At 40.9% G+C, this 16,753-nt stretch overlaps 1 protein-coding gene across 1 annotated transcript; it reads right to left on the bottom strand.

The window, feature by feature from the left end:
* Positions 1-4,470: 4,470 nt before the first annotated feature.
* Positions 4,471-8,941, bottom strand: LOC136493880 (BRAP2 RING ZnF UBP domain-containing protein 1-like). Its single transcript, XM_066490005.1, has 12 exons — positions 8,558-8,941; positions 8,365-8,480; positions 8,176-8,284; positions 7,968-8,082; positions 7,250-7,347; positions 6,503-6,609; positions 5,858-6,107; positions 5,709-5,762; positions 5,421-5,564; positions 5,255-5,319; positions 4,969-5,023; positions 4,471-4,863 (listed from the first exon to the last, which is right to left on the bottom strand). Exons 1-12 carry the CDS (start codon positions 8,918-8,920, stop codon positions 4,714-4,716), a joined length of 1,626 nt encoding a protein of 541 aa, XP_066346102.1. The 5' UTR covers positions 8,921-8,941; the 3' UTR covers positions 4,471-4,713.
* Positions 8,942-16,753: the final 7,812 nt, after the last annotated feature.

Here is a 16,753-nt window from a genome sequence, read left to right on the forward strand (position 1 = left end):
TCTATTGGGTCCTTTGCTGGCTTGCTGCTTGAAGTCTCTGATTATAGACATAAAGATCGATATCTCTATGGATCTTTTGAATTGATGGTGCTATTTTTTGAGCCGACGACGGTATGTGGCCTGATGTGCCAAAATTGATTATCTGGTTCTGACTTTGCCCTGTCGGCTATTGTACATGCTGTATTGATGGTCTAGGATTGTATTGTACCTGATTCGTAGCAGTGCTTGGAGTTTGTTCAGATGAACCTTGAAGTGTCTGGACATCACCATTACTAGCTGGTACTGCTTCTTGATGGCTGGTATCGACTTGATTAGTCTCTTGAGTCGATGGATCTAGAATATTGTAATAAGTCGATCCAACCTGACCAACTGGAATCCCATGAATCGTCTCTTTCATGGTGTTGTGAAATGCGTCAACAAAAGCTTTATTACGACTTAATATGGCATCACGAACAGATTTGTCTATGGCTTCTGTAAAGAAACGCTTGTCATCAGCTTCGATTGTATCTGTCTGCCCGTGTAGTAGAACTCTTGGTAGTGGAAATTTCTGAATAATTATGTTGTCACGTATTTTGGTGTAGGACAACAAACACTTCTTCTGAAATTCTTCTGTAGCCTTGCCAATGGTATCCTTATCCTCATCAGGTAGGTCTTCATAGTGTACCATAAGAATGTTGTCATTGTTGTGAGCCGCCATGATGATTGTGGTATCCCACCGGGCGTGCCAGAAACGTGTGTCGACACAGAATTTTCGCCTCTATGCCGAGGACACCGCAGCAAGCCGAAAGGGTCCGCTCGATGGAGCAGATCCGCCTGGCTTCAGCGCAAGGGTGGTCGATCCTATGCAATCCTCTCGAGACGTGTCAGTCAATTTGACCCTGCAATTGACAAGGAGAGAAAGCTTATCAGTAATTAAGGGCGAAACGTGCCGGTGTTGCCAGATAGTCCCGAATGTATGGCTCTGAGAGCCAATATGAGAGAAAATCGACTGAAAAGTCGATCCCAGCATGTTCACAAGAATGAATCGATTAAAGTTTATGGGGTTATATAAGAAGGATCGGTTATCATTCAGGATAAATGTTATTTAAGCAAATATTAATCAATGACAATAAGATATCAATGATGATTAGTTTATACTGAGCCAATGATTACAAGTAACCGAACTCCTTTTATTTAAAGAAATAACTCAACACCTCTTAACCATTTAATAAAGGTAAATCTAATGAACATGTTAGATCTCATCTATCACCATGACCAGTGGGGCATGAGGCAGAATCATATAGGCCGTAGAAACAACAATAGACTCGATGACCCTAACTCATTACTAATATCAGTGGGGCATGAGGCAGAATCATGTAGGCCGTAATACCATAACAAGATCATGGGGCTAATACATCTTTCAACTTATCTCTACTTCAATGATCTCATAATGTGAATTGTTCGTGAAAGCATTCGATATCGGCTAAACAGCTGATTCGGACATAGCGCACAGTTAAGGTCATGTCTTCTCAGGAACAGGTTTACTAACTAACGATCCCCACTCCACGGTGCCAACAATGGGGTGAGAGGCAGAATCTCATAGGCCGTGATGACGGACCATGGAACGGTTTTCATTAACTAATAGATCTACTTAAGATCAGACATGCCTTAACCGCACGCTATGCACGATTAAGATTGACGTAAAACAGCCGATAAAAACATAACTCATCGCTTAAGATGTAGATTAGATCAGTTTTAGATTAGCAAACGATGAGTTAAACAAGATATAAGGCCGATCCAGATCAATCTCAATCAGCAGAGTGATATTGCTGTAATTAGATAAACAATGAAAGCAATAAGCAATATCGGTAACTTAATGAATCTATCAAAGACTGCCATACTAAGGTAGAGCCGATAACTTGACCTTGATCTAATTCAAGCAGTGAGGTGTGAGGCAGAATCACACAGGCCATACTTGAATTAGACAAGAATCGATAACTAGCCTATACCAGAGTCGCAGTGGGGGGTCGATCGGATCGATGCAGCCATACGAACAGAGGTATAAACTATGACGGTACTTATAGACAAGCAGTGGAGGTCGACCGGATCGATGCAGTCGTACTCACTGAAGAACTCGCCGAGATCTACTCTACTTTTACTCCTAAGGGGTGACCGGAGCCGAAAAAAGTAATTGACTTTGTATTTGATTGATTGTTGTTTTTACAATAGCCGGGGTTTAGTATTTATACCTAGAGTCTAAACATGAACCTTACTCGAGTACGACTCAATACAATCTTTGGTATAATAAAAATATTCCTAATTTAAAATAATTTGGACTCTAATCTTTCTCTTTTTGTAGAGTCCAGTATGTCTCGTCCCAGTGCTGATCGTAGCCTCTGTCGTCATCTGCTGGCGCTATCTGAAGAAAGCCGACTCTAGTGCATCCGAATCAACTAGTTTCGATCTCCACGCAGCTGATTTTTTGATGATGACATGATTTTCAAGAGCTTCCGAACCTCTGTAACTCTTTTTCTAAATTCTGGTGTAAACAGAAACCCTCTAGTGTCTATTGAAGTTGCTTTGCATGTGCAATCTTGCATTCATCCAATAAAGTGCTAGGATGAATGAATTTTTCTAGCACTTTATCCCGTACTTCCTCCATTCCAAATTATAGGTCATTCTAACTTTTTTGGAAAGTCAAAACATCTCAAGTTTGATTAAAATTATAGAGAAAATTACAAAGATTTGTGACATCAAATAGATATACTATGAAAATATAATTAATAGAGAATCTAATGATACTTAGTTGGTATTATAAATATTATTATTTTATTATATAAATTTGGTTAGACTTGGGATGTTTTGACTCTCCTAGAAAGTTAAAAAGACTTATAATTTAGGATGGAAGGAGTATATTATTGTACAATACTATTAAAAGAAGCCACCATCTTCACCCACGGGGTCTAAAAAATTACGAGATTTATCATAATAAACAATAAAAGAGTACGCACTGTTGATTTTAATGACAAATGTAACGGTTAGATTGATCTGAGGAGTCCATACGAAATATGACTGATATAGCTAAATTCAAAATAAAAAATAATAAAATCAGTAGTTTGGTATAAATACGAATTGTAAGTGAAACAGAAAAAAAAACTCGGCCCGCGGCGGGCAGACAGCCCCCGTGACTTTGCGCTAGGAAGAAGACCTCTCACGCATGCCGAGAAAATCCCCGAACCCCATGCCCTGTTCGCACACAGGGGCCCGTAACCCTGTGAGTGGGTCGGTCCTTATACCTGTGTTTTGGGAACGCGGGACAGATAATGAGGTTTTGTCTACACAAACTGCACAAGGTTTGTGAGTGTGGTGTTGCGTTGTAGCTCCTATTGACATCATTGGAAGCTCATTTGATCAAATTATATTATGGAAGATGTTGTTTACATGTTTGTTAGGTATTTAGGAACTTCGTGGGGACTGAAAATAGTTACATCATGCCTCCTCTGATAATTTTTCATCCATCTGCAAGTGAAAAGGCAGAAATGTTTAAGTATTGCCTGACCGCCACACGTTATGGCTCCTCTGTGTCTCTTTTTCTTTTCTTTTTCAAAAGGTCTTAGCTCGTGTTAACTCGCAGTAGTATACCAAATTCAGAAATTTGTTCATCTCATAACCACATACAGAACCCGAATGAGGCTAGGCGTCTGACGATCCCATTCTTCATGTATTCTAGCGTTTGACATGAAATGCTTCGAGATTTGGCTCTGTATGTGGTTATGAGATGAACAAATTTCAAGACACTCCACTTGTTACATCTCTTCAATATAGATTGTGTTTTCCGCATGTAGTATCCAAGTTCATTTGGCTGTGCCATGTTCATTTGGCTGTGGCTTGTCGTAAATGATCGTAAATTTTCAATCGGAACAGTATTTTACCTCATGTATTCTACCTTATGAAGCATGTTCGTTTGGCTGTACCAAGTTCATGTATTATATCTCATGGAGCCTGTTCGTTTGGCTGTGGCTTGGCGTAAACGATCGTAAATTTCCAGCCGGAACAGTATTTTACCTCATGTATTCTACCTCATGGAGCCTGTTCGTTTGGCTCTGCCAAGTTCATGTATTCTATCTCATGGAGCCTGTTCGTTTGGCTGTGGCTTGTCGTAAACGATCGTAAATTTCCAGCCGGAACAGTATTCTACCTCATGGAGCCTGTTCGTTTGGCTGTGAAGTTCATGTATTCTACCTCATGGAGCCTGTTCGTTTGGTTGTGGCTTGTCGTAAACGATCGTAAATTTTTAGACGGAACAGTATTTTTCCTCATGGAGCCTGTTCGTTTGGCTGTGCCAAGTTCATGTATTCTATCTCATGGAGCATGTTCGTTTGGCTGTGTCTTGTCGTAAACGATCGTAAATTTCCAGCCGGAACAGTATTTTTTCTCATGGAGCCTGTTCGTTTGGCTGTGCCAAGTTCATGTATTCTACCTCATGAGCCTGTTCGTTTGGCTGTGGCTTGTCGTAAACGATCGTAAATTTCCAGCCGGAACAGTATTTTTCTCTCACACAAACCAGCCAGCAGTACTTCTTCACGAACCAGCAACGATACGAACCAGCCAACCGAACAAGCTGATGTATCTTCGAAGAAGTTTATCCGGGAAACACATACCAAGTAAATACATGCCAATAAGGTTCGCATACGTGTGTTCCAGTCAAGACTAACTGCTAGTCAGCAAAGGCTACTAATTCCTCCTCTTGCTTGTTCTTGATGACCTATTACCCTTGCCTCCAGAATCTGAAACTGTAGGGAGTGGAACCAGCGTACCACCCTTGACACCGTCGTTCTTCTCTATTGACTTCTGCAGCTTGATGGAAAATTTGAAATCCTTTATCTGCAAGAATTTTACAAGACAAGTGTCAAGGAGTGGCCCTTGTTACTGAACAACAAATACCACCCTCTGAAAATGTATACTTCACACAAAAACAATGAAAAGCACCTGTTCTTCCAGATCGAGAATCATTTCGTGCTTCGACTTCAACTGTGCTCTTTCCCTGACAATGCATACCTAATTATTAATATCAACAAACAAAAAGGAAAACTTGTGGTCACACAGAGTGACCTTTTCACTGAACTGGGACTTAAAAATATATATAGTTCATTGGATCATTGCAAATATCAATGACTTGGGTTACTTCAGTGGATGCCATTTGTAGCCTTATAGTATTATTTCTGTTTTTGAAACCATAATAACACTGTTTCCTATTTGCAGAAATCAAACACACCTTTCCTCTATATCTCTTAGTGTCTGACGCCACATGTCTTGGCTCCTAGTGAGTTTTTCATTCATCTGCAGAAAGGCAGAAAAACATCAACACAACGAGACAATTGGTTATAATAATGCTAACAGCTGGCTGTGCTTGATAAATATGCATGAGATAAAATGCTCACATCTGCAATTTTCTTTTTCTCCACAATAAGGTTCTCAAGCTTAAGTTGCATCTCTTGAAGCTTATCATTTACAGCTTTATCAACAGCTTCAGAAATCTGGTGCTCCTTGTTTCTTTTAGCCTCAGACAACAGACCCTCATAATACTGCGAGTATGAACATTAGGCAGATGAATGCATCAGAGATGAACTACGTTTTCAACTGGCTAACAAAGTCTATACAATCTATACATCAGAGACAAACTTTGCTTTCAATAGTGACATAGAAAACTTAGCAGGTATGGACTGCACCTCTCTCTGAGTTTCAAGTTGACTTGCCAGGAGGCGATTGTACTCGTCCACAATCTATTGAGAAGAGCACGGTGTATGTAATTTATAAAACGAGATTAACAGCAAGACATGAGAGGGTAATTCAAATCAAGTGAACTTAAAATTCATACTGTTTCAGCTTTGCTGTTGAACATAGCTCCACCCATGTCAGAGTCATCATTGCACGAGCAGTTTACACAGTCATCCCCAGAATACTTACATTTTGATTTGAACTTAGCATGTTTTGCATCACTCTTGGATTGATTCAGCCGATGTACAAAACTATCACCAACATAGTCCCAAACACGCTGTGTTTCCAAATCTAGTGAATAGCAATGCTGAGTGTCTTTCCAGTGCTGTTTCGCATGGCCTTCTTTATACCTAGAACATCAAAGTCAATATTGGTAAGGTTGATTTTTTTTTTACAACTATAATAGTAAGATTGATTGGCCAGGTACAGAGAGGTTCAATGAATACCAAGCTGTGTATTTCAATCTTCTGGTAATAACTAATGTCCGCGTCATTATAAATGAATGTCTTTCCATGTAGCAGTCTTAACTTGGACTACGTAATTATGTATGTAAAAATACTTTAATATGAACACCCTTAAGATGGCAATGATTACTGATTACTGACTTACAGCAGAAAATATTAATACCTCCAGCCAACTTTAGTTAACGTTTCAGACAACAAATGTGACTTGCTTGTAGCTTATTTTTCTTGTCTGAAAACGTCAGTTTTTACTAACTGAAGGGAGTAAGTCAGTAATGGCATACCTTCCACATCCAACAAAACCACATATCACACATATCCAGAGGTTTCCAGTGGTTTGGCAAACAGAACATGTAGAATTTTCAGATTGTTTCTGACAAAACTGGCATACCTGAAATGCAAACAGCTATTGGTAAAGGCCCAACTCATGCTCAATAAAGTTCCGTATGTGATAATGGAAAGGAAAACGTTCTCATTTCTCATAATTCTCAATACACTGGAAGTAACTCGATATCACTTCTAGTTGAAGTACTGGCAATAATAAATTGGAGTACATAAGCAAGCATTTCCTGAGTATAATGTCCCTATGACTCACACGGTTTCCATTACCAAACTCAATATTTTTTCCTTGTGCAATTACTTGGAAGATATACATGTAGACATCTAGTGAATTCAGTAAGCAGTATCATGTATATGTCCCTGCCTCTGGGTAAGTTCATATTGGGTGGCCAGCATATCAAATTAGCAAGTTTGTGTGTGTGTGTGTGTGTTGGGTGGGTGGGTGGGTGGGGGGGGGGGGGGGGGGGTTCCAAACTGTTGTAAAGAATATCAAGCACACCAGAAATTCACTAGTCATCAAGAAGGTTATGCGCAAATAACACATCTATAAATTTATATGACGTACTTGTTATTTCAAATCCAGTACAATGTATACATCATAGAAAGAAATAATAAACGCCACAGCGAGCCCATGTTTTGACTGTTTACTGCCCTAGGACAAATTATTTAAGAGCAAAACAATCATTCATTACCGGACAGGATGAATTGGCCCACACTGAAACACATGAGCATTGGAAAGAGTGATCACAAGTAGTTGCCAAAATCCCACTGATGTCTTGATCCAATCTTTCTGATAAATTAACACATTAAGATGGCAGAGAATAGTTAGGTGTACCGTAAACAGGGCAGACAACTTAAACAATCAACAGAATATGAAAAGTGAAAATAATAGATGAAGTGTTGCTGTTGCATCAAACAGAAAGGTATCTAAAGTTAAAAACTATAGTCAGGAAAATAAGAAATTTAGCGTCTATTTATGAAGTGTCACATGTGTACATAATAATGTTGGCTATACAACGCATGATTAGTTTTCTTTTTTTCCTCAAAACAAACTTGGATGCACTGTTTGATACAACATAATTCAACATGGGTATGATCCTAGTAGGTTCGAAAGCTGCTCCCTGAAGGCAGCTCTAAAGTAATTCGTCAAAAATTCAAAATTGAAAGGTATTGGAATATGCAGCAGGAGTAAGGTTATTAGTTAAGCCTTCAAGTAAACAGAACTCCAAGACTGATAAGTTCGGGGATTTTGCAGAGATATTTTTCCAAGCATAGAACAGAAGTGCCTAAATCTCTTCATCAAAGATCACAACATGAATTCAAATGTGACACCATGGTGACGTGTACACATGACTATAAATTGTATTGCAGAGTCAACCCAGAAACAAAAATACAAAACAGTAAGCTCACCAATGCAAACAGGACACATCGGAAGTTCAGTGGATCCAGCCGGTGGAGTTGTGGCAACCTCTGAGGAAGGTGTATACTGCACAGCAGCTATAAACAGAACATGGCACACCTCTCGCTACACCATGGAACAAGAGTTAATCGCCAATTCAGCAACAGTCTCGAATATGATCAGCAAATAAACTTGAATTCAACTAAGAATATTTGACACCTCAGAGGTTGAGAACCTCCAACCATTGAGATCCGCGTAGAACCTTTCAGCGCTATTCTGGTCCTCAAACTCCACAAGGACGCTGTACCGGTCCTCCACTCCATCATCCCTACCGTTCGAACAGCATGTGTAAGTAAATTGCTCACTAAACAGGGCATGTTGCCATTTGCTTTTAAGGCGGTAACTGACCTGATGAAACGAATGTAGGAGGCACGATCGAGGCAGGGGCCGCAGAAGCGAACAAAGTCGTCCGGCGAAACGCGAGTCGGAACGGCGAGCACCAGGAGGCGCGTGCCGCGACATGGCTGCGAGAGGGAGACAGAAAGCAACTGGCGTAAGCGCGCGGAAGGCAATAAGAGAGAACCCGAGGAATAGTGGTTACCGGGAGGTGCGAGTCGGAGGCGAGCTGCGGGGCGGCCGGCCCGGACGAGGAGGAGGAGGTGGCGGCGACGGCCGAGGCGTAGGAGGAGGAGGTGGAGGTGGACGACGACGAGTGGTAGAGGTGGATGACGCCGCGCGTGTGGAGGATCCTAGGGCTTCGGCCGGGCGCGGCAGGGGTTGCGCCGGGGAGCTCGAGAGGAGGTATGGACGATGTGGTGGTAAAGGGGGGAGGGTGGCCAGAGAGCGGATGGGAGGTGGCAGCGCCGCCGCTGCTGGTGTCGACTTCGTCGGCGGCGACTGCTGCCGGGGAGGCGGACGCGGCGGCGTCGGGGAAGTCGACGGACTGGATTCGCAGGGCGAACATGATGGCTGGGTTCGCTGGGCTTTTGGGCCCTTTCCCTTCTTTTTGGCCTGGGGCTTGTAACTTGTTTAGTTTGCGAATTTTTTTGAAAAATAGTACTATAGTATTTTCGTTGTTATTTGGTAATTAGTATTCAATCATAGTCTAATTAGACTTAAAAGATTCATCTCGTGAATTTCGTCTAAACTATGTAATTAGTTTTATTTTTTATTTATATTTAATGCTTCATGCATGGGTCCAAAGATTCGATGTGACGAAAAATCTTGAAAATTTTTGTAAAATTTTAGGAACTAAACAGGCACTTGACTTCCATTACTTCGGTTTTTGTTTTTTTTACCGTATTGCTTTGTTTTTTCATGAGCGATTTTCTTCCACTCTGGACATTTTAAACGGCAAGTTTGGGTAGAGAATAGTTTTCATTTCACTGATGTTCGGCAATCAAGACCTGAGTAGGTGTGTGACTCATGAGTCATGAGCCACTCCACAAACCAATAAATTCGGTACGTTTGGCTTGACTTTGACTTATAAGATTTCTTTGGTTGATATCTAACTTTTTTATTCTAACAATCTTAGTCAAGTTATGGCTGCCACGTGAGATGTGGCGAATAAACTCAAAACTACAAATGAAGCAGAATTTAACACGAGATGTGTCTATAACGTGAGTTATGATACTAAAAAATTATGGCAAGCCATAGCATGGCATGGCAACGCTCTATAATCAACTAAACGAGTCCTGAGACGTTGCAATTGCAACTATTGGAATAGTCTTGGGCTCTGTAATATTTGTCTTCAAGGCCAACTCAACTCCATAAAACCCAATACAGCTTAGATAAATCTGACGCCACAGCTCACATACACCCGTAAGGCTCAAGTTAGAATTACATCCACTAACTTTAATGTGCAAAATTCCTGTGCCACGGTCATATAATATTTTTTTACATGTGCAATAGTTAGGCCCCGTTTAGTAGGGTTTCTCCACCGGCTTCAGGAGCCGTTTGGAGCCGTTTTTTACCAAACGGGGTAAAATAAAATAGCTTCACTTGTGAAGCCCCTAAAAATATGCTCTCACAGTGATTTGGGGTGGGATGGAGCCAAAAAAAGTGGCTTCTCCCGGCTCCTCCTCCAGACCCCTAAAAACATGCTCTCACAGGGAAGCTATTTTGCCAAACGGTTTACCAAAACCGCTTCAGCTCCACCGGTGGAACTGTTCGTGGAGCTGAAGCCAAAAAAAAATAGCTTCACTAGTAAAGTGAAGCCCTGTCAAACGGGACCTTAATCTCATGGCTACAACAGTCGAGGGGTCAAAGCCTAAGCTTTTTTTGGTGATATAGAGTCCAGACTGCAATTGTTGTATTTTTATTGTTAGCGTATTAAATATATTGTCATCTCTACAACCATGAAAAAGAGATAGTGCCGCTACCACAAGAGAACTGATGTGGGGATGCTAGTAAATATCAAATGGTGTTATATTTATGGGTCAATTAATTATTTACATGGCATTTTAATTCATTTCTTCTACTATAAATCAAGTACATGGTATTTTGTTTTAGTTCGTTTTAGTAAGTTATGGGTAGACTCAATAACCTGAAACAAGTGAAAATGGCAACATATAATTGAAGCTTCAGTCATGTGATTGATGTCGCTTAGAGTTCTCGCCAAAAAAAAAAACTCTTTGTCAAATGTATGGTAGTGTTAAAGTAACCTTTTTTCCGGTACGAAGAGGAGTTGATTGGTTTAGTTTCCATTCCTTTGATCTTGTCCTATGCAAGAATCTTTGTCAAATATATGGAACTTTGCTTTCTGCAGTAGCCATAGATGAAGAGCAAGGTGGTACTCTAAAAGTTTACAATGGTGCAATGAACCTTGTCGCCACAACTATTGACGCGGGATGGCGGAAAGTGATAGACTTGTAGCACCTCTGGCTGCAGATCAGTGGGAAAATTCTTAACTTAGATAAGCAGACTTGGTAATGTACCTCGTCGAGTGCAGTCGCGGCCGTAGCGCTGCCAACAAGGTGGTCACGACGTGTCGGTGTAGGGGAAGCCGTGCAGGCGCCCGCTAGGTCGTCGACGGTAGCAACAGCGTAGGCGCGGACCAGTGGCGACGGTGAAGACTGTGTGGACTTCCCGTCGCTTATAGCGCGCCCTTCTAGATCAGACTAGGGCTAGGAACCTCGATGGGACGCTGGCGGCTACGGTAAACCTCATCGTTGCGCCATAGCCCCCACCTTCCTCTTTCTGGCGCTACGCGACGGGGGGGCATCAGCAGGAGAACGGCTATGCGCCCCCGATCAGGACACAGATCAATGGTCCAATTGGCCGTTGGACCAACTGGTGGAGATCAATCTAACATTCCCCCCTTGATCTCATGTTATGACTTAAACTTAACTTACTTTATCTTTTTCCCATTCCATCGCAGATCAGTGCATAGAGCGTGCCTCATCATCACGGTCAGTTGCCAATAGATTAAATAGCTACAATTAAAACAGATTCTCAACTAGACCCTTAATATCCAGAAATCATAGGTTTTCCCGTAAACCCATGTCGACTGTGTATTCTCTAAACGCACTGGGTGGTTAGCCTTTGATAAGTGGATCTGCAAGTAGTTGCTTGGTACTTATATGCTCAATGCTTTTAAAATAATTCTGGATTTTCTCTTTTACAACATATAACTTAATATCAATGTGTTTGATAGCATACTTGACCTGTTGTCTTAGGAGTTAACTACTTTAAATGGTTATTGTTGTTGACTACCATTGTTAAATCAAGGTACATATTTCCTTAACCATTTTTGCATGTCCCTGAGGCCTCATGACAAGCTATACTATGGTATGCATCATTGATGACACCATAGCTGTTTTATTGGAGCTTTTTCATAATAATACTTCAACTGCGAGGTTAGCAACAACTGTGGATTTCACTACACATCTCGTCAAAACTTAACATTTATACCCATAACTATTTAAGAGTACTTATTCTTTCTTACTCAGCATGAGGCCTATGATACTTTACAAAAATTGCAAGATATTCTTAACTACATTCCAGTGATCTATATCTGGACTGGACTTTTGCCAAAATATCCCAGATACATAAGCTACGTCAGGGTAAGTTCTTACTTGTACATTCACTAAGCTTCCAACAGCTGAAGCATATGGAACCATGTTCATTTGATCGATCTCATATCGGCTCCTAAAACACTGAAAGTTCCCAAATCTACTACCCTTAACTATAGGAGCAGACGTAGTTTTACTCGCATGCATACTTTATTTCTTTAGAATCTTTTCTAAGTATGCCTTTACGATAGTCCTAATACCTCTTTTCATCTATCTCGGTGAATTTTAATTCCTAGAACCAATGAGGCTTTACCTAGATCATTCACATTAAAACTTGAGGACAAAGACTTCTTCTTCTCTAATGGCAGATTAACATTACTACTAGTGAGTAGGATGTCATCTATACACAGGATGTGAAAAAGGAATTTTTCATTCTAGAACTTCGCATAAACGTTATTGTCCTTCTCATTTTCTTTAAACCCAAACTTTCTTATCATTTCATCAACTTCAAATACTACAGTCTAGAGACTTATTTTAATCCATAAATGGATTTCTACAGGCGGCATCCCTTACTTTCTTTTTCTTCCGCGACAAAACATTTGGGTTGTGCCATGTAAACGTTTTCATACAAATCCCCATCGAGGAATACTGTCTTTACATCCATCTGATGTAACTCTAAATCGTAATGTACCAATAACACCATTATAATTCTAAAAAAATCCTTGCATGAAACTGGAGAGAAAACTCTCATCGTAATCTATTTATTCTCTTTGCGTAAAGCCTTTTGCTACAAGTCATGCTTTATATCTTTCCACATTTCTTTTGGAGTCACATCTTGTCTTGTAGACTATTTCACAGCCTACTGTTTTGGCTCCATTAGAAATTTCTTCTAAGTCCCAAATATCGTTGGTATTCATCGAATTCATTTCAACTTCCATAGCTTCTTGCCATTCAAACGAGTAAACGCTTCTCATGGCTTCTTCAAATGAGGTGGGATCACCCTCCATTTGAATTTCTTCACTAACATGAACTTCATAGTCATCAAAAAATTGGTTTACTAATTCTTTGAGACCTTCTAGGGCCTCAGCTACGGGCACTTTCATGTGGGGCTGTTGTTGCTCTTCATTGCTAAGAGGCAATTGATTCTATAGGCTCCTATATCACAAGATCCTTGTTTAAATTATTTATCTTCTTCGAAGAGCCAACAACAGATGTTGTATAAGTCATACAACACAACAGGTATCGAGAAATTCATTGTTTTGAATCACTGAAGTGGGCACGCAGTCCTGCTTCTCTTCAAGTCATAGGTCTCTACATATCATGCTCCCCCAGATCGTCCCATCTTTTATAAAGATAAGTATCTTTTAATTTCTTATTTGGGTTCAATCTGTTAAAATCTTATATGGCGCTTTAAGCACCGTTTTAATATCTTTGATGGTGACTACGCTATATTCCTCTCAGAACTTTAAAAAAAATCTAGGAATTTAGTTGTTTCTCTGCTTAGAGATAACATTGTTATGACCGATGGTCACATTCATCAAAATTTTTATCTCACTTAGTTTCTTACAAAATTTGTATCTCACTCTCAATGAAGAGTACACATTCATCAACATCTTTATCTCACTCTTAATAAAGAGTAGTTTCTTAATTGATATTAATTCTTACTCTTAATTTATCTCACAATTCTCCCCTTCGAAATATGGCATGAACTATACTGCCATAATTTTGAGAACTATTCAGAAAACTGTGAACGAGGAGACACTTATAACTTACTTCATTCACATGATTATGCCATACAAATAAAGTTATTTCTTGATCCGTATAGGAGTACACTTTCCTCATTCCACTTTAAGAACTCGACGAGGTCTTTTATTAACTGTACTTTTGTAAGTCACGCTTGCATCTTTTTCTTGTCCTTTGATTAGTATTGACCATGACGGTGCATTTCTATTGTGCCATGGTCAATACTAGGATAGCATAAGAGCTACCCAAACTTCTCTCGCTATGCGGGATATAAAAACATATGAGCCATTACAAAACTTCTCCTGCCATACAGGATTGACTAGCATAAGTACCATATCAAACTTCTCCCCATGCAAGATAACTCTATATACAAATTACTATAACGAAAAATTTAGTCATGATGACTAAAACATTCACTTCTACTTCATTTTCCAATTAAATCTTCCCATTAGTTCTAATTTAATCAGAAAATTAGTAAACTAACAAAAAATATCCTGAACTGGCTTGACTTAAGCCTTTTCATTCACATACCCCAACATTGCAGCCCATTGACATGCAGTCGAGTGATCTCGTTGGTTAAAAAATAAAACTTACAAGATGCTTCTGCATCAATTCTACATCACCGTTGGACAGAAAATAAAATTAATGCATAAAACTCATAAATTAACTTGAAAGACATATAACTACTCTTTAAAATTAAATTTTCCCGTTGGTTTGAATTTAATTAGAAGATAATCAACATCATTGCAGCGAAACACAATAATAAAATACATTCTATTAGTTCAAGAGCATTTCTTGATCTTTATCTACTCTCTAAAAAATTGACCACGTTGATGTAAAATTTATCAGAGATTTAAACTTCAACCTTAAACTCATTATGATATTGTTATCATCAATGTTGGTTAGAAAATAATAATACCATAATTTAACATAAACAAATCGGACTACTCCTTTAATTTAAATTTTCTCGTTGGTTCCAATTTAATTAGAGGATAAACATAATCATAATTTATAAAAAGTAACTGCTCTTCAAATTAAATTCTCCCGCTGGTTTGAATTTAATTAGAAGATAATCAGCATTAAACTTTGCAGCAGAAATATGAAAAAATAATTTATCTATTTTCAGAAACATTTTACTATGTACTTATCTACTCTCTAAACAATTTATCTCTTTAGTTCAAAATTGAATAGAGATGAAAAACTAATCAAAATTCACTTCTGAAAATAATAAACAAATTCACACTCATCACTGTGCATTCGGCCCGCCCTGGGGAAACCGTGCATGGCCCATTTCTCTATGCATCCGCAAGCGTGGCTCAGCGGCAACCCAACGGTGGCCCAGCGGCCTGCTTCGCCCACGCGCGTGCGCCCACTCCCCACGCCCAGGCCGCAACCTAGGCCTGAGCCGGGATTTTCCAACCCCACCTGGGCCGCTTTCGACCTGAATCTCTCTAAGCCGTCCATCATCATCCGACAGTCAGCCTTTACTTTCGTGAGATCAAAACCCAGTCACCTCGGCGGTGCGCCCTAACCCTAATTCATTTCTACCTTTCTTCTTCTGTTTCACCACCGCAGCCAAAAATGAAAGGAGCAGCGGTGTAGCGGCACCACCGTCGGTCCCCTCGCCGGCATGCATGCTTGCCTTAGGCTGAGTGCACCGCCATCGAGTGGTCTAGGCAACGGTGCCCTAGCCCCCCATGCGCGCTAACCCTAGCTCTATCCCTCTCTTCCCCGCACACCATAGCTACCACACCCGAGATCTGAAGGGCAGACACGACGCAAGAGGTGGCGCCGCCGCCGTAGCATCCTTCGCTGGTGCACGTGTGCGGTCGGAGCCATGTGCGGCGCACCACGGTGGTGCTCTTTGCGCCCTGCGCACGTGTACGCGGTGCCATAGAGCACCAGCGAGGTGGCGTCTCTCTTCCAGTGTGCGCGGTCTTCCCTCACGACGGTGGTACCGTCGGTAGTGAGGAGAACCCGGGTAGGTCTCTCCCCTCGCCGACCTCTCTTCTAGGGTTAGGGTTAGGGTTCCGATCTGATTTGAATCACTTGATTCTTGATTTCAATTCTGATTTCTACCCCAATCTGCTAGATCTACACACTAGGAATGGCTCTGATACCATTGATAGACTTGTAGGACCTCTAGGTGTAGATCAGTGGGAAAATTCTTAACTTAGATAAGGAGACTTGGTAATATACCTCGTCGAGTGCAGTCGCGGCCGTGGCGCCGCCAACAAGGTGGGCGCGACATGTCGATGTAGGGGAAGTCGTGCAGGCGCCCACTAGGTCATCGACGGTAGTAGCAGCATAGGCACGGACCAGTGGCGATGGTGAAGGCGGTGTGGACTTTCTGTCGCTTACAGCGCACCCTTCTAGATCGGACTAGGGCTTAGAACCTCGGTGGGGCGCTGGCGGCTACGATGAACCTCATCGTTGCACCCTGTCCCCCACCTTCCTCTTTATAGCGTTGCGCGATGGGGGCCCATCAGCCAGGAGAACGGCTAGGCGCCCCCGATCAGGGCGCGGATCAAGGGCCCAATTAGTCGTTGGGCCAACTGGTGGAGGTCAATCTAATAGAAAGATCATTGGTATTTAGCATTGGCGCGTCGATGAAGTGAGCAGGGTTGGTACTGAGCTGGCGATATTGTGTGTTTACTCAAGGATGAGATGAATGGCCACTAATATAGCAAGAGGGAGTTGCCAGAGCGGGAAGACAAAGGTGTGCAAGGAACAAAGACATTCATGGTCATAAGAAAAGAGAGCAATCGTGATAGGGATGGACATAACACCCGATACTTGAAACTTGAACATGAGTTATTTGGACTTGACCTCAAAATATCTAAACCCGAATTACCCTATCGTTATTTTGGATGATAAGTATGAAAAGTGATTTTAGTTTGGGTATTAGGCCCCGATAGCTTATTTACTCGTTTTACCCAAAATAGTATGGACCTATATATTTGCTACTAATCAGTACTATTGTGATTTGCTGATTATGCTATTTTCTGCTAATTTAATATTCTAATTTTCATGTTTTTTGT

The sequence above is a fragment of the Miscanthus floridulus genome, chromosome 11 (assembly GCF_019320115.1).
Source record: "Miscanthus floridulus cultivar M001 chromosome 11, ASM1932011v1, whole genome shotgun sequence".
Classification (NCBI taxonomy): Eukaryota; Viridiplantae; Streptophyta; class Magnoliopsida; order Poales; family Poaceae; genus Miscanthus; species Miscanthus floridulus.